Raw genomic sequence first — 25,800 nt, forward strand, 5'->3', positions numbered from 1 at the left:
CACACTGAAAACTGCTGTGAGAAAAGCGAGACCTATCCTCACTCCTCCGACTGGCCAGACCAAGGGCGGCCAGGCTTGGGGAAGTGGGCCCTCCCACACACCATTGGCAGGAGGGGGAAATGGCCCCGCCCCGGGGTGGGCAATCTGGCAATGTCCATCCTAATGGTGAATTCTAACAGCTCTGGTCCACTGACTGCATTTGAGGAACTTATCCCATGGGAAATGAGACACATGCAAGGTTATTTATTGCAGCGTTGCTTTCAAATAGCAAAAGGCTAGAAGTAACCTGTGCACCCGTCAACAGGGGACTGTTAACCAATCATCATACACCAGAACAACAAACTACTTGCTATGCCTGGATATGGGGATTTCTCTTAGATTTGTTAAATGGGAAGAGCAAGGTGCAGAGTACGAGAACTTGAAACCATCCATGCACGTTTGTACCTGCTTGAGTAGAGAACTAGCAGGTCCATCAGGAACCAAGCGCTGAAGACCTCCAGGGGCACAGGGGCAGGGGGGAGGGGAACCCTGCTATGGACTTCTAGTACTTTCTGTTTGTTTGTTATTTTCTTTAAATAGACTTTATTTTTAGAACAGTTTTAGGTTCACAACAAAACTGAACAGAAGGTACAGAGATTTCCCATACACCTCCTGTTCCTACACGCACAGTTTCCCTACCGACACCCCCCAGAGTGATCCATGTGTTAGAATCCGCGAACCCGCGCGGACACACCACCGTTGCCCAGCACACGTAACTTGCACGGAGGCTCGCTCCTGGCGGTGGACATTCCACAGGTCTGGACAAAGGAGGATGACACGTACCCACCATGATGGCGTCACACGGCACAGTGTCACTGCCTCAAAAAGCCTCTGGGCTCTGCCTGTTCATCTTTCCCGCCAGCCCCTCGTCTTTTTACCGTCCCCCTGGTTTTGCCATTTGCAGAGGGCCTCATGGTTGGAACTGTACAGTCTGCAGCCTTCTCAGACTGGCTTGTTTCACTGTGTCATGGCTGATGGCTCACTGCCTTCCAGCACTGAGTGACATTCCATGCCGGGGCGCACCACAGGTGATGCGTCCCTTCCCCTGACAAAGGACATCTTGGTTGCTTTTGAGTTTTGACAAGTACGAATGAGGCTGCTATAAATATCCACATGCAGACTTTCATGTGGGCCTGTTTCCAGTTCATTTGGCTAAATGCCAAGGAAGGCAATTGCTGGACTGGATTACTTTTTGGTTTTCAAACTATGTGAAGATAATATCCATTCAAAAAATAAATTTTAAAATTTAAAAATAAACTTTAATAAAAGGGAAATACTCCATCTGGCTTCCATGCTGGTGAGCTATTCCTCCTACATCCATCCTCAAACCCCAGGGGCTCTCCTGCTGCGGGGCCCACCAGCCACACCGGAGTGCGAGCAGTTCCAGAGCAAACAGCCTTGGCGTGGGGTGCGGATCCCCCTCTGCCAAGAACAAGCTGGACGTGCGCACGGCCCAGAGCGCCAGCCGGGAGCAGGGAGACCAGGACCCTGTGCCTGTGCCGTTCACTTGGTGTGTGACCCTGGGCAAGTCCCTTCCTTCCCTGAGCCTTGTTCGCCCCTTCTGAAACACAAGAAAAATAAGGCAGAACATAACATCCCTGGGTCCTTGGCTTGAAAAGAGGTGATTTGGAGGTAACGGCCCAGGCCTGGGAGACAGAACCGGCAGCTTGGTTCTTGAGATCGGGGTGTTCAGTCCCTGCCCTGGGAAGGAGGGATGTTAATGCCACCCTGTCCCCCAGACTGTGGGGACAACAGGGTGCAGCGAAGACCACGGCACACACAGCCATTGCCCTGAGGGCGGCTGAGTGGCAAACGCTGGACGCGGCATGCCCACCCCCTCAGCTTCTCCTCAGGGGGCTCCTATCGTTTCTTACAGAGGGGAGTCCCGGCAGCACACAGCGCACAGCGGCTCTCCTGACAGTGACAGAGGGGCTGGCCGCCATCGGGGTCATGTGGGAGTCTGTGAACACAGACTTGGCCCAGCAGGGAGAGGGCTCGGGGTAGGAGAGGCCCAGGGTGGATGAGAGGAGGCCGACACCAGCCTCCGGCTCCCACTTAGACACAGGCCTAGGAGCGTGTCCCCTGCACCCTCAGAGTCTACGGACCACCCCGCCCGAGGGACAACTGGCCACTGACGAGTTCCCGGGAACTACAGACTCAGCCTACTCTGGGGCCTGCGCTGCCCCTCTGGCCTGGCAGAGGGTCACCCGCTTAGCGCAGGGAATGGCCCGTCCTGAGCTCTGGGCCACACCCGGGCTGCTGAGCGCCTGCCCCGCAGGAGATGGGGGGCCCATTCAGGTCTCCTGGTGGCCGCTCTGCTGCCGTCACAGCCCAGCGGGAAGCCCCAGGGGAGGCGGAGATGCTCCCAGCGAGACTCAGCCTGGGGACGGGGTGATGAAGCTACAGTTTGATAAAAATAAAGAAGAATGAACAACTTAAACGGCTCAACAAGCTTATAAAGTTGGACTTGACTCAGACTAGCTTTTATTCCTTTTTTAGAAAATATGAGACCATTTCCAAAGGGCCCCCAGTGCATTTCCTTCACATCTCCCCTCGGCCCTTGCGGCCAGTGCGTCCCACGGAGAGGGAGGGACATGATCCCTCCTCTCCTTCCTTCCAGGAACTTCAGGGACATGGCTTTGCTGACACGGAGCCCCCGGTCGCGCCCTCTCAGCTCCTTTCCTGTCTCCTGCTTACCCAGCAGAAGGCCTGGCTTCTGCTACCCGTGTCGCCGGCACCGCCCAACACGCGCCTGTTCCCCTGAAGGCCAGGAGAAGAGCCGCGGCCTCAGCCGGAGCCGTGGGCCAGAGCGTCACAGTGCTGCTTCCCTTCCACCGGGCTTGTTTTTATAATGGCCTCCTGCATGTGGAAACTGCTACTATTTTTCCATTTACAGTGATGACATAAGGTTCTCCTTTTACATACACACACTGATGTAAAAAAACCACAGACAGAATGGCAAGTCAGTTTCGTCCTTCGAGGACAAGCTAACATCCTCACCTCCCCCAGGAGAGAGGTTTCCGGACACGCTTGAGACCAGGCGTGTGTCTAGCAGCCTGTGCCCCCCGGGCACACCCCCGAGCCAGCGCTCAGTGCTCTTGCTGGTAACCCGTTCTGTGCTCCCAGAGGCCCAGCTCTCCAGCACGAGGCTGTCACACACTCCTCTCAGCCCACACCTGGCGCTTCCCGGCCCGGGCAGGTGCTCGAATGAGTCTGTGGGATGGCCAGCACCGGGGACAGCTCACCTCGGAGGTTCTTGACGAAGTCCTCCAGCTTCATCTTCCTCTCGGGCTTGACGTTGGGGCTGTACATGTCCGTGTTGAGCAGGATGATGGCGAAGGCCAGGATGAAAATGGTGTCTGGGTTCCGGAACTGCCGCACCACCCCGGGGTTGCAGATGCAGTACCGCTGGCTGGGGCCGGGGGGAGAGGGTCAGGCCACTGTGCGGGAAGGGAGACTGCTCCTCGCGCGTGCGGGGCGCCAGCCACCAGCCAAGGACGTCTAAGCCTCAGCTCCCGCGCGTCTGCCCTTTCGCTTAGCTGTGGTCCCTCCCATCTCGATTCTCGTTGTGCACGTGGCCGCCCAGGGGGAGGACTACATTTCCCAGCTGCCTGGGAGCTCGGAGAGGCCACTCGACTATGTTCAGCCCACAGCACGTGAGCAGACCTGACGTGGGCACCTGCCAGTCTGGGGCCCTGTCCCCCTGCCTGGAAGGCGTACGTCAAGGTGGGTGCTGGGCCTGCCCTCCAGGACTCTGCGGTCAAAGGGGCCCGGGCCGCCTCCACGCCAGCACAGAGGGAAATGTACTTTGCCTTGTCTCAGCTGTGGCTGCTGGGGGACCTTTGCTACAACCGCTGAACTCACGGCCTCGCTGATGCACCCGCCTCATCGAGTCACCCACTTACCATTCCCACTGCACCCCCAGGAGCCCTCTTCACTGGTAACCCCGTGGAGGGGCAGGGGCGGAGCACCGTTACGGAGGCTGCGCGCCAGCAGAGGCTGCAGTTCAGTCTCCCCCATCTGGGGGCCCGGCTTAGTGCCACCCCCTCCAGGAACCAAGGAGCTGAATGCCCTGCCCCCGCCAGACCCTGGGGTTGTCCTGCTTCTGCGTCCTCGATCCTGTCTGCCCCACCACCCGTGCTGAACCCAGGGCCAGGTCGGCAGCTGTTCCACGCCCCCCGCACAGTACCAGCGTGGAGGCTCCCACACAGCCAGGGCTGCAGCCCAGAACGAACATGCAGCAACGGGCAACACTGATTAGGCCAGGTCCTGGCTCCTGACTGTCCTCATCCCTCCCCAGGGCACTACATGCTATCATTATCCCCACTTCACAGGTGAGGAAGTGAGGCACAGAGAAGTTAAGTAACCAGCCCAACGTCACACGGCTGGTAAAGGGGTAGAGTCAGTGACTGAACCAGGCCATCTGGCTGTACGGCTTGTGCAGAGTTACTGTGAGAGACGCCCTGTGAATGAGCACATGAATGACCAGACAGACCGATTCACGAATGGACGGACGGCTAACGAGGACTAGGAGGAAGACAGTGTTCGGAATCCTGATCTGAAGAGTCAGAATCCCAGCAGTCGTGATCTTAACCTCTTTCAACATGGTTTCCTCATCTTCAAAATCAGAATAACAAGTACTGTCTCCCCTCCACCCTGCCCCCACCATGGCTGTAAGGAGCCCAGCACAGTGCTGGGACACAGGAGAGGCCACTGTGATCACCCCGAAAACAACACTCAGGGACACCAGACCCTGCCTAGGTGGAGGGGCTGAAGGGGGATCCAGCCCTTGGTCCATCCTCAGGCCTTGTATCTGGGAATTCTCCCTCGGGAGGAGGCACACTCCCCCCCGCCCACCCCACCACGCAGGGCCCCAACCTGAACGCCTCGATGAGCCGCTCCACTTTCTGAGCCTCTCCTTGGACTCGGATGTGCGCCTGGAACTTCCTGAGGGCCTCGTCCAGCTCCATAGCAGAGAAGTCCATCTCGTCCACCACGCAGCTGGAACACAGACAGCCCATGGAAGTGGCCTTGGCCTGTGGGGGTGCCACACCCAGCTTTCTGCCTTTCCACCGGGTGACGTGAGCATTGAGTCTCCCCGGCACGGGGCGTCAATGAGCCGGCGCCCCAAGAGCCCACAGGAACAGGCTGGCTCTTGGCAGGGAAGGTCCTCTGCGTGGCTGCCTCCGATCAGCTGGGAGCACTGTGGAGTACGTCAAAAGGACCCCCAGGCTCCCGGGAGCCCCGAAAGCCTGAAACTGTAGGGAGACTCCCGCGCTTGTGTCCGTGTGTGCAGTTCTGCACGGGGGGCCGGGGCGTTCGGTAATTCTGGAGCAGGGCCCTTTCCGACAGACACGTGTAACCATAGCCACCACATGCGCCAGACGTGGCCGTGAGAGCCTCCTCTGCTTCTGCGAGGAGGTGGGAATTTGCTCCCATTTGCATGACAAGGAGATGGGGGCCCAGGGCACCAAATGTCCACTCAAGTCGAGGGCATGGGGGTAGAGGGCTGGGTTTTGCAGGTGCTTTTCCAGGGCACCTTGGAGGGGCTGTGCCACCCTCATCTGTGGAGCAGAGCTGGGAGAGGTGTTGGTCAACGGTTTCCTCATGGCCCTGCCCCCAGCCCCTCTAGTGGTGACCCCGAACAGAAGGTGGGGTCTGCGCCAGGAACCTGAGGGCAGAGACGTTTCCCACCCGCTGGCTCTGGCACTGGGTTTTCCTCTGTAACGAATCCATTATCAGTCCCACTGGGCCGGGGGCCCTGACTCCACTCCCAGGCCACCGCTCTCCTGGGTGATGAGCTTGGGCGTAGCTCTGGCTACCCCCACCCCGCCGAGAGCGCACGTCTTCCTGGCGCAATGGCCTTGGAGGTGGCTGCAGAGCGTGTGGGGACAGGGCAGCAGCGAGCCCGAAACGAGGACCCTGACGCCTCGCACCCGGCAGCTGTGCCGCCGTGCCTGGGGTGGTGGGCCGGGGGGCCTCGCCGCTTCCTGAGGCCACTGCTATTTTCTGACTGAAGGAGAACAATGCCCGGATTTCCTGCGGCCTGGAACAGGCTTGGAGGGCCGTAAGGCACAGGAACGGCTCAGGGGCTTGAGGGCAGGAGCCGAACCGACTGACCAAGGGGCTGATCTGCCTCTCTGAACTGTCTCCTGCGGCTTAAAAGAGGGGGAAGGGCAAGCAGCACGCGCACAACACAGTGCTTTCTCCAGGCGCGGCAGGAACACAGGTGCGGAGCAGGGAGAGCGCAGCGCAGCCGGCGCGCTCGGCCAAGGAAGGGCACGGACGTCCTGCCGGTGCCTGCCACGCGCCAGCCAGCCCCACGGTCCCGGCTCCCTTTGCCTTGTGTGTGTCTGAGTGTGTACGTGTGTGTGGGGGTGTGAGTAATACATACGTGCGTGCGTGAGTCCGTGTGTGTTGGGGGCGCACCCAGGCCAGCCCCTTCCCCTGAGCCTTGGTGTCCTTGCTGTGAAGCCAGGAGGGCACGGCCCCCGCCGCCCCCCAGGACGCAGCAGAGAAGGCAGGCACACACGTGCTCCAGAGACTGCTGTTCCTGGGTGCCCGTGAAGGGACCACTCTTGTTATCGGAAGCTTAGCTCTTCAGCCTTGACTTCTCCTCCTGCCCTGCTGGCCTGGGTCAGGAAGATCCTCAAACGCAGGGCCTGGGTGAGTCCCCGCGGCCCCGCAGGCAGAGCCAGTAGGCCCCCTGTTCTGAGCCGGACTCCCACTCCACTAGCTCTGGCTTCTTCATCTCTCAATAACGACACCAGCGCCCACTCTGTGGGGAGAGGACGCTATGGGGCCTTTTTCATGGTACCTGCTTGGTAACTAAGGATCTGTCCGTGGTTGCCTTTCTACTCAGGACAGTGTGCAAGGGGGAGGGAGAGACAGAAGGTAAATACCAAACTAGCAATGCCTGGGAGCTAGGAACCCACGTTTCTGCAGGGTCTGCTCCCTGGGCTCGTGGGGCTGTGGGATCCGGAGGTGGAGGTTGGACTGTCACCCCCAAGTCTCTCAGCCAGGAGAACAAGGCAGGCGCAGAGCTTGGTGTGGGCTGCCCACCCACGGTGGCAGTGGGATGAGCAGGCCAGCTCCCTTCCCACTCTCCTGGGGGCAAGTCAGGCAGAGGCAGGGGGGCCCAGACTTCCAGCTGCCTGCTCCTGCCAGTCCTGCCACGCAAGGCCATGTGAACGTGGGTCACTCAAGAGCTGTGACCACTTGGTGCCGGGCTGGATCGACCATGTTGTAGGCAGGGGCTGGAGGCGCTGAGGGTGTGTGCCAGAGGCGGCGGGTAGGCAGTGGGGTCCGTGTGTGAGACAGCCCGTGTGAGGGCGGGTGCCACATGTGTCAGGCAGGGTGTGGGGTGCGAGTCTGTGTCCACGCATCTCGGAGCCAGGAAGAGGGAAGTGGACATTCACCATATGTCCCAGCACAAGGCACGCCTGACCCCGTGTGTGTATAACACAGGGGACGTGCAGAAGCGTGTGGAACCGGGCCCCATGCTTACTGCCATCCAGAGCCCCCCGAACTCACTCGAGCACGTCGCGGTTGAATTGCTTCTGCCGGTTGCCCAGGAACTCGCCAATCATCTGCCGGCTGAGGCCCTTGCGCTGTAGCAGGAAGTGGGCCACCCCCACTGGCGTGTCTGGCACGAAGCCACGCTCGATGAGGTACTGGACTCCCTTCTCTGGCTTCCTGGGGGTGGGACGAGAAGCACGCTCAGCCCTGGCTGCCCAGCACCCTGGGCTTGGTGGGTGGTCAATGTCTCCCCTCTGTGCTCCCCAGCACCACAGCCCAGGCCCCCGCCCTATTCCTCCATCTCCACAGGCACCGGGGTCTCTAGTCCTGCCTCCCACTTGGGTGGAGACTGACAGCCCAGGCTGGCACTGGGAGACCCTGGGCTCCAGGCATCCTGTCCTGTCCCACCCCAGCACTGAAACGTGGGGGGACCCGGTGCACCACCCAGACCTTGTGCCAAGTACGGGCAGGGAGGGCTGCAGAGGGACCTTCACTCCCTGCCCTGCCTACAGTCTCTCCTTGGCAGCCTGCACTGGCCCCGAATGCCCACGCACACACACAGAACCGGGTTCCCTGCCTCGCCCCACTCCCTGCTCCCCTAGGTGTGGAAGTACTGGGCAGGTGGAGCCCTCCACTCAACAGACGGTAATACCGCAGCATCCCAGGACGAGTGCACGCTGCCGCCGTCACTGTCCAGGCGCCCCACACGCACTCGGCGAGTTCTCACTCTGAGCTCAGCACTCCAGTTACTTGCAGTGCTCGGGGCCCAGACCCGGAAGCCCGACAGCTACATAGCCTTGCCCAGGGCCTTAACTTGCCCCGTTGTAAAAACTCACTGAGTCAGTACAATGAGATGCCTGTAACAATGTGTTCAGTACGGCTGAGCCCCATTTGCAGGCAAGGAATGGGGGTGCAGAGAGGCAGGGGTCCTACCCAGGGCCATGGCACTGGCCTTGCAGGGGGGAGGGCAGCTGGGCTGGCCCTAAGTGTGTCCACCAGAGACTGGACCCCAGGAGCATGGGGCTTTCCATCAGCTCAAGACTCTTGGTGCCCAGTGTGTGCAGAGCCAGGCCTGGGTAGGGCGGGCGTGCAGCCCACGTCATGGGCTGACGGGGCCCAAGCACACCACCCCTGCAGCTGGCCAGCTGTCTGAGGGCCAGGTAGGGCCCAGGAGGCTGTAGGGGCATCGCACTGACCCTGCTGCTCACACCAGACCCCAGGAGAAGGCCCTGCCTCGTGTGGCACTCCAGCCATGTGCGTCCGGGTGCAGAACTCTGACTTTCTGTCTTGTGGGGGGTCTTGCACTTGGCTGACATGGCAAGGAGGTCCTGGTGGTCAAAGGAGCCAGGGTGGTAAGAGAGGGCTTTGAAGACGGCCACATGTGACTCTCAGAGGACAGGTGGCCTCCTCAGCAAAGCTCACCAGGCCACTCAGGGAGCTGTGTAGAGTCCCTGGGACCAGACTGTGTCATCAGGCCAGACTGGCTCCCTGCTCTTCTGTCCCAAGTCCTCAGTCACTGAGGGCCACCAAGTAGTTGGGTATCCCCTCTAGGAACATCATGCTCCCTCAAGAGTCAATGCAGGGCCGAGCGTGGCCTGGACCCCACTATCCCCATTGTACACCCAGCACCAGGTCACCCACTAACTGCACGGAGGTCAATGTTCTGTGCCCTGGTGGGAGGAATAGAGGAGAAGGCCAAGGCCAGTGTCCACCTGCCTCCAATGAGCTGTGCAGCTCCCGGCTGACAGCAGTGCCCCGCAGATACTGTATTTCCACGTGCGAGCAAAGCAAACCTCCTGGTTGCAAGGTGACCTTGCTATTTTTACTCCAGGATGACCACACCCTCTGAAGCTCATCCCCAAGAGCATGGCAGGGAGCAGCCTCCGGCCAGCGTGGCCCTCGCAGGGAAGTAGTACCAGAGTGGCCCTGCTCCCCGGCCTGTGCTGGGGCCCCCGGATGGAAGGCCCAGGTTTTGCTGTTCATGAGACCACAAGCCTCACTTCTCCATGCAATTCGGAGGTCTACCAACAACAGCTCCAACACCCCAGGCCTCTCCAGCTGGGGCAGCCAGGGTGGGTCACACTTCCTCCCCGCCCTGCTCCTCACAGGCCCCCGCCCACACCAACTTCTCCCCGCTCAGCTTTTAAGAGAGGGGCTGCCAAGCGTAGCCCACAGATGGGTTTTCTTTGGCCCACACATTGTTAACAGAAAGAATTTTAGTTAGTTGCCAAGATTTAAAAGATGGGAGAGTGCATATAAAATCTGGATTTCTGGCTTCTTTTGAAAAATCAGACCTTCTAGCACCCTGGGCCTGTGCTCCTACAAAGCAATGGCTGCAGGGTGTGCTGCCCGCTGCCTCTGCACACGGGTGGGCACTCTGTCCCCACCCCGAGCTGCCTGGTCCCTCTGGCTGCTGACCTGCGCCCAGGTCCGGGCCCACCAGGCTCTGCCTCCTCTCGGTCCCCAGGAGGTGGCTGCTCTCCCTTCTTTGTCCCCATCTGCCCCCTCCCATGTTTACATGACGTGTCAGGGACTTCCAGGAGAAGGCTTCTCGGCTCTGGAGGGCTCAGAGTGCAGCGGGAAGCAGGGAAGGTGCTTCAGGAAGCGGGAACTCAGGATCTTCAGGGATTAGGTGGGTACCACTTGTCTGCCGAGCCAGGCGCCACTCTGGATGGCCGCAGTGAACAGAGCCACCGTGACTATCCAGCACACCGCGGGTCCCGCCCATGAGCTGAGTGGTGGGGCGGGGTGGGGGGCGGTTTCCTGCAGGCGCAGCAGGGAGGCTTCTCTGAGGTGAACGGACACAGAGTTGAGTGATGAGGGAGCTTTCTGGGCAGAGGCAACAGTGAGGGCAAAAGCCCTGGGGTGGATGGGGGTGGGTTTGCAGGCTCGAGGATCCAAGAGGCTGCTCCAGAGTGGCTGAGTGTAGGGACCCTGGGGGAGGCAGTGCGGTACGGCCACAGGGAGGGGTGTGGCTTCCTCCCGATTAGGATGAGCAGCCCCGCGTGCTGTCAGCAGGCAGTGAGGGGCTGCATGTCCGCGTCTGAGAACCTCAACCCCAAGAACAAGGCCACGTGCAGTGGTGGCGGGAGAGAGGGTGGTTCTAGGACACAGTTGAGCGTAGAAATGCCAGTATTTGCTGATGGATCTGTGGGGTGCAGGAATAGTGGGGGCAGAAGCGGTGGGACACAGAGTGATGAGTCCAGAATGGCTCCTGCTTTTAGCCTGAACCGAATGTGGGAGGAAGTGATTCTACCTGGCAGGTGTAAGGCTGACATCACAGAAGGGAGGAGTCTGAACTCTCCGGGCCCAGACCAGTGCCCAGGAGTTGGCCAAGCAGTTGTGAGGAAAGGCATGTCGGCAGGAGGTCGGGGGGGCGCTGGGGAGGGGATCACAGACTGGGAAGGCAGGTGCCAGGCTCCAGCGTTGGAACAGGGGCGTCTGAATGGCCCCACTGGAGTGACTGGCCCTAAATGGCCTCCCTGGCAGCGGCCAGCCGGCACACTGGGAATTCACTGTGTGAACCCCCTGCCCGCAGGGACCTGCTGGCCTCTTAGCCACGCAGTGGGGCCCTGACCGCCCCACTCTGTTCTTGGTGGCCCTGCCAGGGGGCAAGCTCTCGATCCGCCTGCTCCCCTGCAGAGCTCCACGCTGCCCCACGGGGTCTGCTACATGTCACACAGGCCAGAGTGGGCCAGAGGTGCCGACCCCAGGCACCACGCCCTCCTCCTGCGGTGGGACTGCACTCCCTGCCCTCCGCAGGGAGGGAGCCGCGGGATGTGCTTCGGCCACTGAACTGTGAAGAGAGTGGGCGTGTGTTACTTCCAGGGGGCGCCTGCGTGAGCCCCTGTGGCCACCTACCTGCTTCATACCTTCCACAAACATGTATGGAGCACTTACTCTGGGCCAGGCACTGTGCTAGCACAGACATGACCCAAATCTAGTCCCCATCCCTGAAAACCACGCTTTCTAGTTGGAGAGGTGTATGGAGGGAGATGAAGTCTGAGGACACGGAGATACACGACAGCACAGGGGCTGAGGGCATGGCTGTGGGAGCTGGAAGCCTGGGCTTAAATCGCAGCTCCACTCACTGGCTGGGTGACCTTTGGCAAGTTACTTAACCTCTCTGTGCCTCTGTATGATGGGGATAACAACACATACAATGGAGTTATTGTGAAGATTTCATGAGTTAATATACATAAAGCACTGTGACTCGAACCTCAGAAAATATTGTTGGCTATACAGTGGGAAAGAAAGGCCAGGGCTAGGAGAACTAGACCAGGGTGATGTCACAGAGGCCTGAGAAGGCATCGACTTCATCTGGAAGGGGCACTTCCCTGATGAGGTAGCACTGGACCTGGAGCCAGGAAGAGGGTCCCTGGAAGAGGGTCCCTGGTGGAGAGAATGGCCACCGCAAAAGCCTCATTTGACAGATAACAAAATGGGAAACAGAAAGGTCAAGTACAGATTGTCCCAAAATAAAGAGGACTTTGAATCCATTCTTCCGCCCCAAGAAGTCCCTACAAACTCCCTCTACCCCCAACCTTGGTCCAACTCTGCCGAGTCCCACCCCCCCAACCCCCCGCCCGCAGCCTCTCCTGCGCACCCCGCGTTGCTCTCGCTCAGGCTTTTCTTCATCGCGTCCTGTCTGTAAGGACGCAGCGCCAACAAGGCACCAGCTGCAGCATTTTCACCGCCTACGCCTGATCCGCCTCTGCGTCCCGGGCCCGGTGGTCTCCCTGAAGCACTTCCGCAGCCGTGGGTAGTGGGAGACCCCAGCTCGCCCCAGCCCTGTCTGTCTCCAGGTCTGGCATTAGCTCCTCTAAGGCACAGACCACACCAGTCACTTTCTTCACATGCATCTTGTTGCCACTGGGCTGCAAACCGAGCAGCTGGTGCAGCAGTGAGCCCTGAGCAGGACTCTGGGCGAGAGCAGTGTCAGGCTGCGAGTGGCACTTGAGAAACGCCAGCTGCTGACCCTGATCTCGTCCAGCAGGGGTGTGTAAGGTCAAGGAAAGGGTTCTCTAGTCTTTTTTAAAATGTGGAGATAGGGTCTCACTCCGTTGCCCAGGCTAGCCTCAAACTCCTGGGTTCAAGCAATCCCCCGCTGCCCCCACATCTCAAGTACCTGGGACTACAGGTGTGTGCCATCATGCCCAGCCCTAGTCCTTTCATGATCGTTCAGGCTAAGAGATGTGGCAGTGGATGGCTGCCCAGCACCTAGCGTCAGCTTCCGATTTCCCACCCCGTACTCGAGCTCTGTCCCCATGACCCAGTGGGCTGACTTCACTCCCAGCTCTAGGCCGGACAGGGCCTGCATCCTGCTGACCACAGGAAGGACGCACAGAGAGGCACAAGGGCCAGGAGGAGCATTTGTCTTCCTGCTGGGGGCCACGAGGTTGGACTACAGGCCTGGGGACTTCCATCAGGTAGGACCTGGCAAGGGACAGGGCCAAACCTGGGGAAGGTAGGGCCAGGAAACACCTGCGGATTTTTCAGGTTCATGAACCAGTAGAGGTCTTTGCTTAAACCAGTCACAGAGAAGGCCCTGAATGATGTGGAGCCCACAGAGGGGGTCTGTATACCTAGAGTGCCTGGGGACACCGTGGTCAGAGGTCTGAGTTCACCTGGTAACCGCTCTCAGCTGCAAGGATAGGCTCACCAAGCATGGCATTCAGAGCATCCCTGCTCACCGGAGTGCCTTTCCAATGTGGCAATCCAGGCTCGAATCCCTCCAGGGTTCCGCAGAGCGGTGGCCACCTTCCACCTGCTCCCACACCTCCAGGGCCAGCAAGCTCACCACGCCTGTGACTGCCTACTTTATCCAGTTCTTTCTAACGTGTGAACCCGGCCTGAAAGTGGCAGCAGGGTCTTCCTCGGCACTTATCCCACAGAGTAGGTGGGAGGATCACCCTCCAAATCATGGCTAGCATGCCCTGTGGGGCCTCCCTTGACACTGCCTTCCATTCTGAGGGGCTCAGCACCAGCCACCCCAGACCCAGGACAGCACTAGGGACCCTTGGGTCTCAGATGGTGGCGAGGGCCACAGGCCGGAGTGGCCGCGTCAAGGAGAATGGGATCCCAGTCTCTGAAGACCCGGCTCAAAGAGTTCCTAAGAGACCCAGTCTTTTAAACTGTCGGCACATGCTCTGGGGCCACAGGGTCTTGGGGCAGCCTTCTGGCCCTGCGGCCTTGCGCCTGCCTCGCCCTCTGAGCGCTGGCCGCTACCCCACACTCCGGAGGATTACGGTGAGGCTTCAGCAGGATAATCAGCTGGAGTATTTGGCCCGGCCCGGCACTGAACGCGCAGCCTACACAGGCTGGCTCCGCTCACTGCGATCGCTGTGAATGGCAACAGACACGTTAAACACAGTGGAGTAGAGTCGGCAAATAAGGAGCCCAAGCCCAGCTGTGCTCCCTCCTGAGAGAGGCTGGACAAGCCCCGGCACCCTCTGAGCCCTGCTTCCCCAGAAGGAGAGGGGTGGCTCCTGCGGCGCCGCCTCAAGGGTGACACAGCACCGCACCCCGCACGCTCCGGCCACGCTCCCCGCCTCCCGCCCGCAGGGGCTCTAGCGGGCAGGATGGCACCTCGCGGCTGCGGGCCCCAGGGGCCAGGCACAGGGTGGGGAGGGGGAGTCCCGCCCACCACACCGCCACTCCATGTGGTCACTCAGGCCCTCAGAGACGAGGCATCTGTGTTGTCAGGGGGGCTGGGGGCTGAGGACATTCTTCCAGAGGTGGGAGGCCTGGCCTGGCCCAGAGCACGAGGGGGACGTGACAGAGAGGAGACAGACACGGTGAGGCTGCACCCCTGCGCCTGTGGGGGGTGCAGGAGCAGGGACGCCGAGTGGGGAGGAGCGTGGAGGTGACAGGCCAGCGAGGGCCTTGCTGGGCGCTGACCCGGGCTCCAGGGCTGCATGGCCTCCCACAGTGGCAAGGCTCTGCCTCCTGGACTCCGTTTACAGAACTGTCACTGCGTGAGGAGGTGGGGAGCCCAGGGTTACACCGCTGGTGGCGGTCACTGCAGCACGGATTTTCAGAGGATGTGTTCAGGAGCCAGGTGCCTGGGTGTGACCTCATTACCTGGTCCAGCCCAGTCACCTGCCAGCTGAGTGCCCCTGGGCAAGGTACCCTCTTGGAGCCTCAGTTCGTTCATCTGAAAGGCACCCACCCTACAGGAAAACATGAAGGGACTGTCTCTCCACCTAAAGCAGCAGCCGCCAATCACGTGGCCAGAGCACTTGGAATATGGCTAGTGCCACTGAGGGACTGAATTAATCTTAGTTTTCATTTAAGCAGCCACCTGTGGATCAGAGTGCTACCATCCATGGTGTAAAGGGGCAAGTTGCCCCAAGTTAATCTCGGAGCTGAAGGCAACTCCACCAGGAATTTTCATGGGTCTCAATGAGTTGATTCTAAAAGTCATATGCAAGGATAACTCCTCAAGAAGAGCCAAGACAAACTTCTTTTTTTTAGAGACAGGGTCTTGCTGTGCTGCCCAGGCTGGAGTGAAGTGGCTATTCACAGGTGCAATCATAGCTCACTGCACCCTTGAACTCCTGGGCTCCAGTGATCTTCCTGCCTCAGCCTTCAGAGAAGCTGGGATTATAGGCGCCCGCCACCATATCCTGCTCCACGACAATTTTTAAAAAGAACAAGAAAGGGGTTCTTGCCCTAATAAGAAAATGTAGTAAACTGTAGTAGTTAAAATTCTGATGTTGACAAGGGCATAATCAAACAAATCTCCTAACCATTAAAGTGGAGCTCCACAAGAATCTTTTTTAATAGAAACAGGGTCTTGCTATGTTGCCCAGGCTTGTCTTGAACTCCTGGCCTCAAGCAATCCTCCCACCTTGGCCTTGCAAAGTGCTGGGATTACAGGCGTGAGCCACCACACCTGACACAAGGATCTTTATTCAGTGTGCTGAGATGTCCCAGGCCCCCTAAAACAGAGCCTGGCATGCACTATGTGTCCAATAAATATTTGCTGAATGAACGAAGGGATCTAAGCCCAGACCCATGTTCATGTAGGAATCAGATGGCTCAAGTCAGCAGAGAAAGAACAGACTATTCCATAAATTGCCTGGAGACAACTGGCTAATTCACAGCACATAACCAAAGTTAGACTCTTCGCCTTGTATCGTCCTTCAAAACAAATTCCAGATTAAAGACGTAAAATGTATAAAACAGAACTATGGAAGTACTAAAAAATCTTTTTAAAACTATGTTTATTACCTGGGGCAGAGCCTTTTAAAATAAAACATAAAAATCCAATGTAACTACACAAAAGAAAACCTTGATGATTTGACTAATTAAAATTAAAAACTATTAGGTAAGAGAGCATAAACAAGATGTGCGACTAAAACCACTAGATCGTATGCTGTTTGTTAAGAGTGAATTTTATGGAAAAGAAAGACAAGTAACAGGAAAATACCTGTAATTACAAAGGATTAGTACCCACAATGTATGAAGAACTCCTAGGAACGACATGTCCTCAAAACTGACAAACCACCAACAGCGAAACAGGCAAAGAACACGCGCAGGCATCACAGATGGCCCAGACAGATGCTCCGCCTCTCAGGGAAGCAGGCACAGACAAATTCAGATGAGCAAGAGACACGATCTCTACCCAGTGACTGGAGGGAAAAAGAATACCAAGCGTTGACAAGCGTTTGGGGGAAACAGGAACTCTTAAATCCAGCGGCGCAGGGTGGAAACAGGTAGAGTCTCCTTGTCAACAGTCAAGTGGGCAGTTCCCACTCCAATTAAAACCACGGCTACCCGAGCCCCAATGCTTCCACTGCCAGCTGTCTTACCCAGAAACTGCTCGGGCGTGTGCCTAAAGGGTTATGTCCACTGTCATACCACTGACCACTGTGAGCGAGCGACTGGCCGAAACCTACAGATGACCCACACTGCGGACTACCATGCGGCAGCCCACAGGAACAAGGCAGCCTATGTGCATGGCTCAGCAACAGGCACAGTGACATCCCAGTGAGACAATGTCACACAGTCTCAGGCCCCAAATGATACTAACAAGGATCAAAAAATAGCAGCGCGTACGCACGCAGGCCTTGCTGTGTGCCAGGCCCTGCTCCCAGCACTCCACACACCCCAACTCTTCATCCTCACAGCCTGATGTCCTGGCATCGGCCCACGTGGCAGGTGCAGACGCTGTGGCACAGGGACCTGAACTGCCCCAGGACATGCAGACAGGAAGTGGGAGGGCTGTGATTTGAAGCCAGGAGGCCTGGCCCCAGAGCTGTGCTCTTGACCATGTCTGTCCATAGCTCCTAAGAGCACACAGAGAAACTGCAAAATGCTGTGAGTCAAAGAGGACGTTATCCTTAGTTGAAAGGCTTGCGTTTTCTGTGGAGAATGTATTCGTGTGTCACACATGTAGTTAAAAATTAACAGAAGAAAGAATCCACAAAGACCAAAGCTGGTTGGCTGAGGGAGACTGTTTGTCCCGGCCCCTACCTGTCCACTCCTTGGGGACCCCCAGTTACCCAGCCTTCCCACTGTGGGACACCGTCCTGGGTCTGGGATGGCCCTGGAGCTGGGCTGTGCCTAGGAGCAGTGGGGGCAGACTTCCGGGACAAAGTCAGGGTGGGCTCGACGGGACACTTCTCTAGCCGCTGCTCTAGCTGTGGCTCGACTGGCGGCAGGGCTGGCCCTTGCGTGCAGCAGGCCACCAGCAGACTGGAGGCTCAGGAGAAAGCGCCCCTGGCAGATGAGATGACCAAGACTCAGTTCCTAGCTGAGCAAGGACCGGTAATCCACAGCCCCTGGCTAGCCCCAAGTAAATGCCCCATTCTCTAGACCCACCTCCCAGGACAGGCCTCTCTGATACCTCCAGACAGCACTTCCATCTGTACCAGGATGGTTCAGAAGTGCCCTGTCCCCAAGTCTAGGAGAGGAGGCAGCAGGGAGCAGGGAAGTACAGCCTGGCATTGGCCTCAAGGGGCCCCTGTGCCACTCACCACCCTTGTGTGACCATTTGGGAAAACCATTGTCTGCCCCTGGCTCCCAGGATGTGTGTCAGAGACCACCAAGCAGGCTGGCCACATCCCTTCCATGTCCCCAAATCCCAGGGAGTCAGTGCCAGGTCAGTATCTGATGACCCAAAATCCCAGAGGCCCTGGGGATGGAAATAATGTGATATCTCAGGCTTCACAAGAGCCTGCCAGCGTCCCCTGAGGGAGTGCTCAGCCCTCCTCTCCTTCCTCATGTTATTTTTGGCTGCGCTAAGAATAGTCTCCTTTTTTTTTTTTTTTGAGAGCGAGTCTCACTCTTTTGCCCGGGCTAGAGTGAGTGCCATGGCGTCAGCCCAGCTCACAGCAACCTCACACTCCTGGGCTCAAGCAATCCTCCTGCCTCAGCCTCCCGAGTAGCTGGGACTACAGGCATGCGCCACCATGCTCGGCTAATTTTTTCTATATATTTTTAGTTGTCCGATTAATTTCTTTCCATTTTTAGTAGAGACGGGGTCTCGCTCTTGCTCAGGCTGGTCTCGAACTCCTGAGCTCAAACAATCTGCCCGCCTCGGCCTCCCAGAGTGCTAGGATTACAGGCGTGAGCCACCGCGCCCGGCCAATAGTCTGCTTTAAATACCCGTCCCTCCTTGGCTCTGTTCTCAGGGGCCTGACAGCACCTTTCCCAGACCCCCACGGGAAGCAGCGCTCAACGAATCCAAGTCATGTAGCTCCCTAAGACCTGGTGTCCTCCTTCCCCCAGACACGGCCCTGGGTCCAGCCTGCATCTGCCCCTGGGGTGTCGCCCCCCAGATACAGCCCCAAGTCTGGCCTGTATCTGCCTCTGGGGTGTCCCCCTCAGACACAGCCCTAGGTCTGGCCTGCATCTGTCCCTGGGTGTCACTCCCAGATCCGGCCCCAGGTAGAGCCTCCATCTGTCCCTGGGTGCCCCCTCCCTCCCCCAACACAGCCTGTCATGCCCTTGCTCGAAGGCCTTTGTACCCTGCATCACCTTGAACCAGACAAGCAAGGCTGGGCAGGACATGGCCCAACATAACCACTCGCTGTGGTAGACAAGGGGGTGACATGACGGACAGGGCCTTGGACTCCAGACTGATGACCCTCTCAAGATGCTTCACCACAGAAAAGCCCCCATTCTGCCCCGCTCAGCCTGTGAGCATCTGACAGTGGCCCTGGGAGGGGCTGGGCCTCCCTCACAGCTGGAATCTCCCCTGACCCCTTGCGTGGGGTCTTGTCCTGCCCACATGCGCTCACTCTGAGCCTCGAACTCGGCGCTGTGCAGGCAGTAGGCCACAGCACAGGAGAGCTCGGCCCTGCTCACCTGCCAAGGCCTGACACTGTGGCTGCCATCGGCCCTGCCTGTCCTCTGCGGCCACTCTCTGGTCATCAGTGCACAGGTAGGCGGCTGCCCCCTCTTCGGGTACTCACTTGTTGAAGAGGTTCAGGCCAATGCGATAGTGCCTCTTACGGATGACGTCATTGCTGAAGGCGGGCGAGTCCCAGCTGTTGCGGGTCTCCTTGTGGTAGGTCTGCTTGCTGAGTGTCTGCTCCCGCAGGCTGTCGCGGGATGACGACTCCGAGCTGCAGTTGATGGTGTCGTTGGAGTTGGACGTGCTGTTGATACTGTCATTGTCACCATCCGAGAAGTCTGACTCAGACTTGCTCTGCCGGTTGGCTGAGCCGTTGATGGCCAGGTGGCTATCCAGGGGCCTAGGGGGCCGGGGCCGCAACTCCGCCTCCTCTCGGGGGAGGCCCTTGGGGGGGCCGCTGTGGGAGCCATGCTTGGGGCTGCCCTGCTGCCCACCGAGGCTGCGCTCGTAGACGCTCTGCCTCTTGAGTGAGCCACGGTCCGAGCGGTCGCTGAGGTCCACGGAGCTGTCGCTGGGCGGCTCGATGGTGAGCAGCGGGAGGTGCTCCACCCGCAGCCGCTGATCCTGCCGCTCCAGTGACGGAGTGCTCCGGCAGCTTGTGTCCGTGTCAGCCTTGTCCTCCTTGTGGGCCAGGGCCCAGTAGTCCTGGGCTGCACCCCCAGCCCGCAGTCGCAAGTCCGACTCAGTGCTGGACGGCCGGTCCCCCACCTGCGAGAGGGGCAGAGGAGGTGACAGCTCCTCCTCGTCGATGTACAGGGTGACGTCACTGTATGAGGCTGTCATCTCATCCAGTTTGCGGTGGTCCATGCTGTGCAGGGCCGGCTTGGACTCAGTGTCCCGGGCCCGTGCTGTGTCCAGGGCGGGAGCCTCCTCGGAGTGCAGGCTGCGGCAGTTGAGAGCATCATCAATGGACTCGGCCAGTGATTTCACCTGCCGGGAAAAGGCATCTTCCAGCTCTGTGATGGCATCTGCGAAGTCGCTGGAGGGAGCCGGAGACTTGAGGTTGGAGGCCTCTCCAAGGTCACCACACTCAGAGGGCACCAGGGCCCCCAGCTGGGAGCCATCATTGGTCACTGAAACCTGCTTCCCCTCAAAGTAGGAGCTGTGCACTTTCTCAGGCCCCTCAAAGGAGAACTGCATCCTCATGTTGGACAGCACGATCCGGCGAGACATGCGGTTCTCCGACATGGAGCTGCGGAGGCGCTCAAAGTTCTTGTTCATCTGGTACTGGCGGAACGCCGTCTGGATGGTGCGGGCCGCATGGCGGGTCACAAGGCGCCCCCCATACTTCCGTTCTAGCATTTCCACCTGCGGGGAGGAGAGAAGAATGAGGACAGCCTGGCACAGTGTGACATCTACCAAAGCTCGTTCTTGCTTCCTGACCCTGTACAGGCGCAACCTGGGAAGATCTCAGCACATCTCAAAGTTGGTTAGAGCAACTGCTGAGGGATGCTGGTGGGCTTATGTGAAAATGGGTCCCCTAAAGTGAATGCAAATATGCTTCCTTTCTCAGAATCCCCCCTTTTTTTTTTTGGAGACACAGTCTTACTCTGTTGTCTGGGCATGAGGGCAGTGGTGTTATCCTAGCTCACAGCAACCTCAAACAACTAGGCACAAGCAATCCTCCTGCCTCAGCCTCCCAAGTACCTGGGACTTACAGGCATGTGCCACCATACCCAGCTAATTTTTAAATTTTTTGCAGAGATGGAGTCTCACTGTGTTGCCTAGGCTGGTCTTGTACTCCTGACCTCAAATATCTTCCCACCTCGGCCTCTCGAAGTGCTAGGATTACAGGTGTGAGCCACCACACCCAGCCATTAAAAGGCAGTGGGATATAGTATGCCATGTTTCCCAAGCCTCTTAGGTCACAGACGCCTTTGACCTGGGTGCACCTTGCAGCATGCAATCTAACGAAAACACTTTGGAGATGCTGGAAGAAGTGAAGCCAGCCCCTCTAGGGAAGAGGAACCTGAGGCCCATGCAGCTTAAGAGACCTGCTGAAGAGCTCAGCGAGGCCCTGGGTGCTGAGGATGAGCTGCAGGCTTCCAGACTCATTTCTTTTCTATGGCATCAGCCAGCTCTTGTGGCCAGGGGGGTCACTGAGTTTCAGGGAGACCCACGAGGTTTGCTGCACTGAGGAGCAGGCTTCAAGGCCAGGTGCCTGGGTTCTGATCCTGGCTCTGCACCTCGTTAGCTGTGTGACCTGGGATAAGCCTTGGACCTGTGTGGTTCCTTAGTTTCCTCATCTGTAAAATGGGGCCAACTGCTATGACTGTCGTGAGCCTCAACAAAACAGAGGCCAAGGGCTTGGCACTTGCCAAGCACAGGGGCAGCTGGCTGGAAGACCCTCAGCTGCATTCCTGTAAGGTGTTTAGTTTGTGAGGCCCCCAAGCTCCCTCCCTCTACATATGGGCTAATGGAGGCCCAGAGGCGAGACTTAACACACACTCCAGAGGCCTGCGGGCTCCGGGCGGCTCTCGCTCTTGGGCACAACTGTTCCCGATGGCTTGTGTCTGCATTTGGAGATGGGGTGCACAGCCATCATCCTGTGAGGGCAGGGCTGCAGGCAGCGAGGGAGACCGGCAAGCTCTCTGGAGCCCCAATGTGACATATGGGCCTCCAGAAGTCCTAAGGCTCACGTGGGTCCACCCACAACCAAGGATAGCCATGGAGGCTGCTCCCTATGGCTTATCCGGAAAAACGAACACATCCCTGCAGCCAGAGCTGGCTCTGTGTGAATCGAAGAGAAGCTAAGACAAGGCATTGGCTTCTCCACCAAGCCCGGCCTGTCAGGGTGCTGCGGCAGAGCAGCCATCTGATGAGGGGCTGGGAGAGGTCTCAGGTCCCCAGGAGAAAGGCAAAGCACAGCACCTGCCTGCTTGGTCCCATGGGCCCATAACACACCAGCCATCACGCCAAACCTGACAGTAGAAAGGGAGACACACAGGTCCTTGCCCTCGAGGAGCCCAGAGTCTGTCAAGTAGAACAGACCGACACAGACACACAACCGAAATCAACCGAACAGATGCCAAGCAAGACACAGGCTGTGGCCTGAGTCAGGGTGGGGGAGGCAGGCGCAGGGGGCTCTCAGGGCTGCCGTGGGGCCTGTGTATGGAGCCTGGTCCTCTGGCTTCCCAGGCAGGTGGCCCGGGCCCGTGTTTCTGTTCACCTCCCCGCGGAGTGAGCATGTTGGGAGTCCCCGTGGGGCCAGTCCATCTCAGAGACACCTGTGAAACAGGCCCAGAGAGCGCCCCAAATGGTGAATGCATCAGCTCTCCCAGGGCCTGCAGGAGGGGGCGGGCAGGCTGGGCAGAGAAGAGCTGGGGGCGGGGATCAAAATGACTTTTCTAAGCCCAGCCCAGCCCAGAGTCAGCCAGGGTGGTTCTGCTTTTTCTCTTCCCCTGAAGTTATTGAACGCCATCCAAAGAGATGACCTCACTTCCACATCTGTAAGCAGAAAGTTTCTATTTTTTGGGTTGTGAGTGGAACTCAGAAAGCCCACAGGGCCAATAAGGGGCCTGAGGCTGGACTCTGGGAAGCCCTTTCTTCCCTCCTTCCCTCTTTGCCCAAGAAGGCCCATGGTCCTGGCGTCCCTCGTCAACCCTCGGTGGGGGTGTCACAAGCACCAGGGCCACCAGCTCTGGCCTGGAGTTCACTGCAGGGCCGTCTTGCCTGCTGGCTCTGGACCTCACACACCAGGCAGCTACCCTGTTTTCCTGAGGCCTTTTTCCCAAGGCTGCATGCGTATTGGGGGCAACGGGATGTCCGGCAGGCAGAAATGGGCACTACATTTAGTCACTAAAGCACCTCGTAGTCCCTCCCCAAGGGGACACGCACTGACCAGGGCTGCTCGTCCCCCAAACTCACCATGGTCGCTCTTCTTTCTGAACTGTAACTAACACCAGGCCCAGTATAAATGCTCACTGGAACCCAGGGGCAGGAATTCCATTGACATCTGCTGACCTACTGTGTGTGCTGCAGACTGCACACCTCATCTGATACTCACAGCAACTTCCGACCTCCTGAGGGCTTTCGATATCCCACTTCTCAGATGAGGAGAGGCTCAGGGCAGGGAAGCAGCCAGCCCAGGCTGCACAGATAATGGGTAGGGGAGTCGACCCCGTGGCCGGGGCTCTCCCATCAGGCCCTCACTCACCCTGAAAGGGACACTTCTGAACAGTGGGGACGAGGAACCAAGAGAAATGCCCTTCCACAAAGCAGAACTGTCACTGCTTGATGACACAGCGACGGTGTGTGAGGCCACCTAGGCCTCCTGCTCTCAAGGACAGGAAACCACCAGAAAGTGCAGAGGGTCAGGGACCAGAAGAACATGAGACTACCCATTGGGCTCCTTTCACTAAAATGAGGCTTTGTGTTACCCAGGCTTAAAACTCCTTCTGGAATCAGGCACCCCACTTTCATCTGGCAGTTCCCAGGCAATCTGTCCTATTCCCACTTTTGCCTTGCTTGCCAGGAAGCTCAGCAGAGTGTCGAATGCTCAACAGCCCTCAATGTTGCCTCCTCCCTCTCGCCTCTTCACTACCTCTTCCCAGCCTTCTTTTCCATCTCTCACATACCAAGCTCGCTCTTCCCTCAGGGCCTTTGCACTTGGCTCTCGCCTCTTCCTGCAACACCCAGTTCTAATGCCACCTTAGAGTGGTCTTCTCTACCACCCTTATGGAATGCTGTCACCGCCCATAGCCACTTTTTTTCTTTCCTCAATTTTGTAATCTCTAGAGTTTGCATCACTTTCTGGAATTAAACTGTCTCTTGATTGTTAACTTGCTCGTGGTCCATCTCCTGTACCACAGCGTCAGCTCAAGAGCCTTGTCTCATTCACTGTTGACTCCCCAGCGGTGTCTGGCACATGGAGGGCATTCAGCTAACATGCACAGAAGGAAAACAAACAGCTGCAGCCGTGTTAGGCCTGTATTAAGCATATAATTATCTTCACAGATAGACAGCCTCTACTGACTCTTTACCTTTCTCATTACTATTCTAATGTCCTGCTGCAGATGCCTTTTACTACAACTATCTGTGATCTACTTTGGATCTGGGCACAATGGATTAATGGAACAGAGGCCGTTCTCCCCTGCTGTTGGCCTGGCCAAAGTTGCAGGGCGGCACTGAGAGCAGGTGGGAGGGGGGCTAAGTAAGGAATTCTTTGCCAGAAGAGAAGACCATCCTGGGCAGTCCCCACCACTCTCTTAGGAAGGGGGGGACACACTGGGCCCAGACTGCTGCTCCTTGAAGGACAAACGGGAAGATCAGGGAGCAGAGAGAAGGCAGGCCAGGCCGTAGGTTAGCTGTGGGCAGGAGGGAAGGCAAGGTGACACCTACAGCATGGAGTCTGGGGGTGGTTGGGAAGGGTCCTGAGGCCGGGCCGGGGCAGAGCCTGCCCAAAGCTCAGCGCCCAGGAGCTGGGCAAAGTCCGATTTACGCAGCCTGCCCCTGCAAGCCTGCCGAGCTGTTTCTTGGCAGCCCAGGAGTTCTCCTGAAGTCTGAAACTGCTAGGAGACTTGTTAGCTCACTGGCTCACTCATGTAGCCATCTGTTCATTCACTCGGGTCCTTATTAAAGGGCCTACTATGCGCTTGCACTCTGAGGGACGTGGAAGTGAGAGCTCTCTGCTTCCCCAGGGACTCACATCCTGGCTCTCCCCTCTTCCACCACCCCAGCAGAGACAGGACTCTCCTCTCTCCCCTCAACCCCGAAAAGCTGCTTCTGGTCCTTCCTCAAGCCCAGCCAAGCAGGCAGGCTGCTCACCCTCTCTGTTCTGCACACAGGTGCCCACCCCATGGTGGGTCTGGGCCATCTCTCTGGACCAAGGCCCCTGAGGGAGGGAGTGCACCTTCAATGAGGCAATTCCCCATAAAGAACACAGACTTGTGAACCAAGAGGGATATAATAAGCAACCTCACCTCACTGGCTGCAGATGGGCTTGGCCTTCCTTTCAGAGCTTGTGCTATTTATGTTGTAAACTGACCTTCCTCCTTCTCTCCCTGGGGGCTCCCTCCTCCAGTCTTCCCTGGGTCTTCAGAACCTCTGTGGCTGGCCACACAACCCGTGTGCCCTGGTGGTACTGGGCTATCACACTCAGATGCCCACCACAGCCCCCAGATCCAGGCTCTGAGGGGCACAGAACCTGGGCAAAGGCCTCATCTGAGGACAATTCTACATGAGTCTCCAGAAGGAATGTCAGACAATCAAGTCCCTTTAAGCATTCGAGCCCGAGCCAAGCTGGGGCAAAAGGCTCCCAGGAGGAGAAAGGGGCAGAGCTCAGGCCGAGGCAAAGGCCGGATTGTTAGCAAACACACAGCCGAACTTGAACCTGTTGGAGAGAGCTATCTGACAGCAGAGGGACTCCTTTGCTGGCTGTCATGCCCAGGGAGGCCACAGGCAGTGGGCAGAGCTGCCTTGCCTCTTGTCCTCGTGTGGCCTGCAGGGCTGCGTCCGCCTACCTGCTTGTCCTGCAGGTCCGAGGAGAGCTCATAGCTCTCAGAGAGTGAGCGGGAGCGCTTGATGGCCTCCTCCTCAGCCTGCTTGCGCAGGATGGAGGTCGAGTGCTGCAGCTTGGGCCTCCGCGTGCGCTGCTGCCCCGGCGGCCCCGAGTACAGCCCATAGGCTCCCACCGATGTGTGCTCGTAGTGGTCCGGGCTCAGGCTGGAACCGGGCACCAAGGGGCCCTGCTGGTAGGCCGAGGGGCTGTCCAGGGACGTGCCAGTCTCGCTGCTGGGGGCCTCACCCTCAACGCTGCAGAGGAGAGAGAAGTGAGAAACTTCCTGTGAGTGGGAAACCAGAACCAGGGTGCCAGGCCGTGGAAGGGGGTGGCCCCACACGGCCCAAAAGGAGCCCATGGGGCTCTCTCTGCTCCTCCC

At 58.3% G+C, this 25,800-nt stretch overlaps 1 protein-coding gene across 1 annotated transcript in view; it reads right to left on the reverse strand.

The window, feature by feature from the left end:
• The window catches only part of IQSEC1 (IQ motif and Sec7 domain 1), a 65,269-nt gene that overhangs the window by 15,195 nt on the left and 24,274 nt on the right, over nucleotides 1-25,800 (reverse strand). The window contains exons 2-6 of the mRNA XM_012655173.1: nucleotides 25,384-25,675; nucleotides 18,981-20,230; nucleotides 7,573-7,734; nucleotides 4,918-5,040; nucleotides 3,285-3,451 (exon numbers count right to left, since the gene is read on the reverse strand). Coding sequence (XP_012510627.1) covers nucleotides 3,285-3,451; nucleotides 4,918-5,040; nucleotides 7,573-7,734; nucleotides 18,981-20,230; nucleotides 25,384-25,675 — 1,994 coding nt within the window. The remainder of the gene's footprint in view (nucleotides 1-3,284; nucleotides 3,452-4,917; nucleotides 5,041-7,572; nucleotides 7,735-18,980; nucleotides 20,231-25,383; nucleotides 25,676-25,800) is intronic.

The sequence above is a fragment of the Propithecus coquereli genome, unplaced genomic scaffold (genome assembly GCF_000956105.1).
Source record: "Propithecus coquereli isolate 6110/MARCELLA unplaced genomic scaffold, Pcoq_1.0 Scaffold461, whole genome shotgun sequence".
NCBI lineage: Eukaryota > Metazoa > Chordata > Mammalia > Primates > Indriidae > Propithecus > Propithecus coquereli.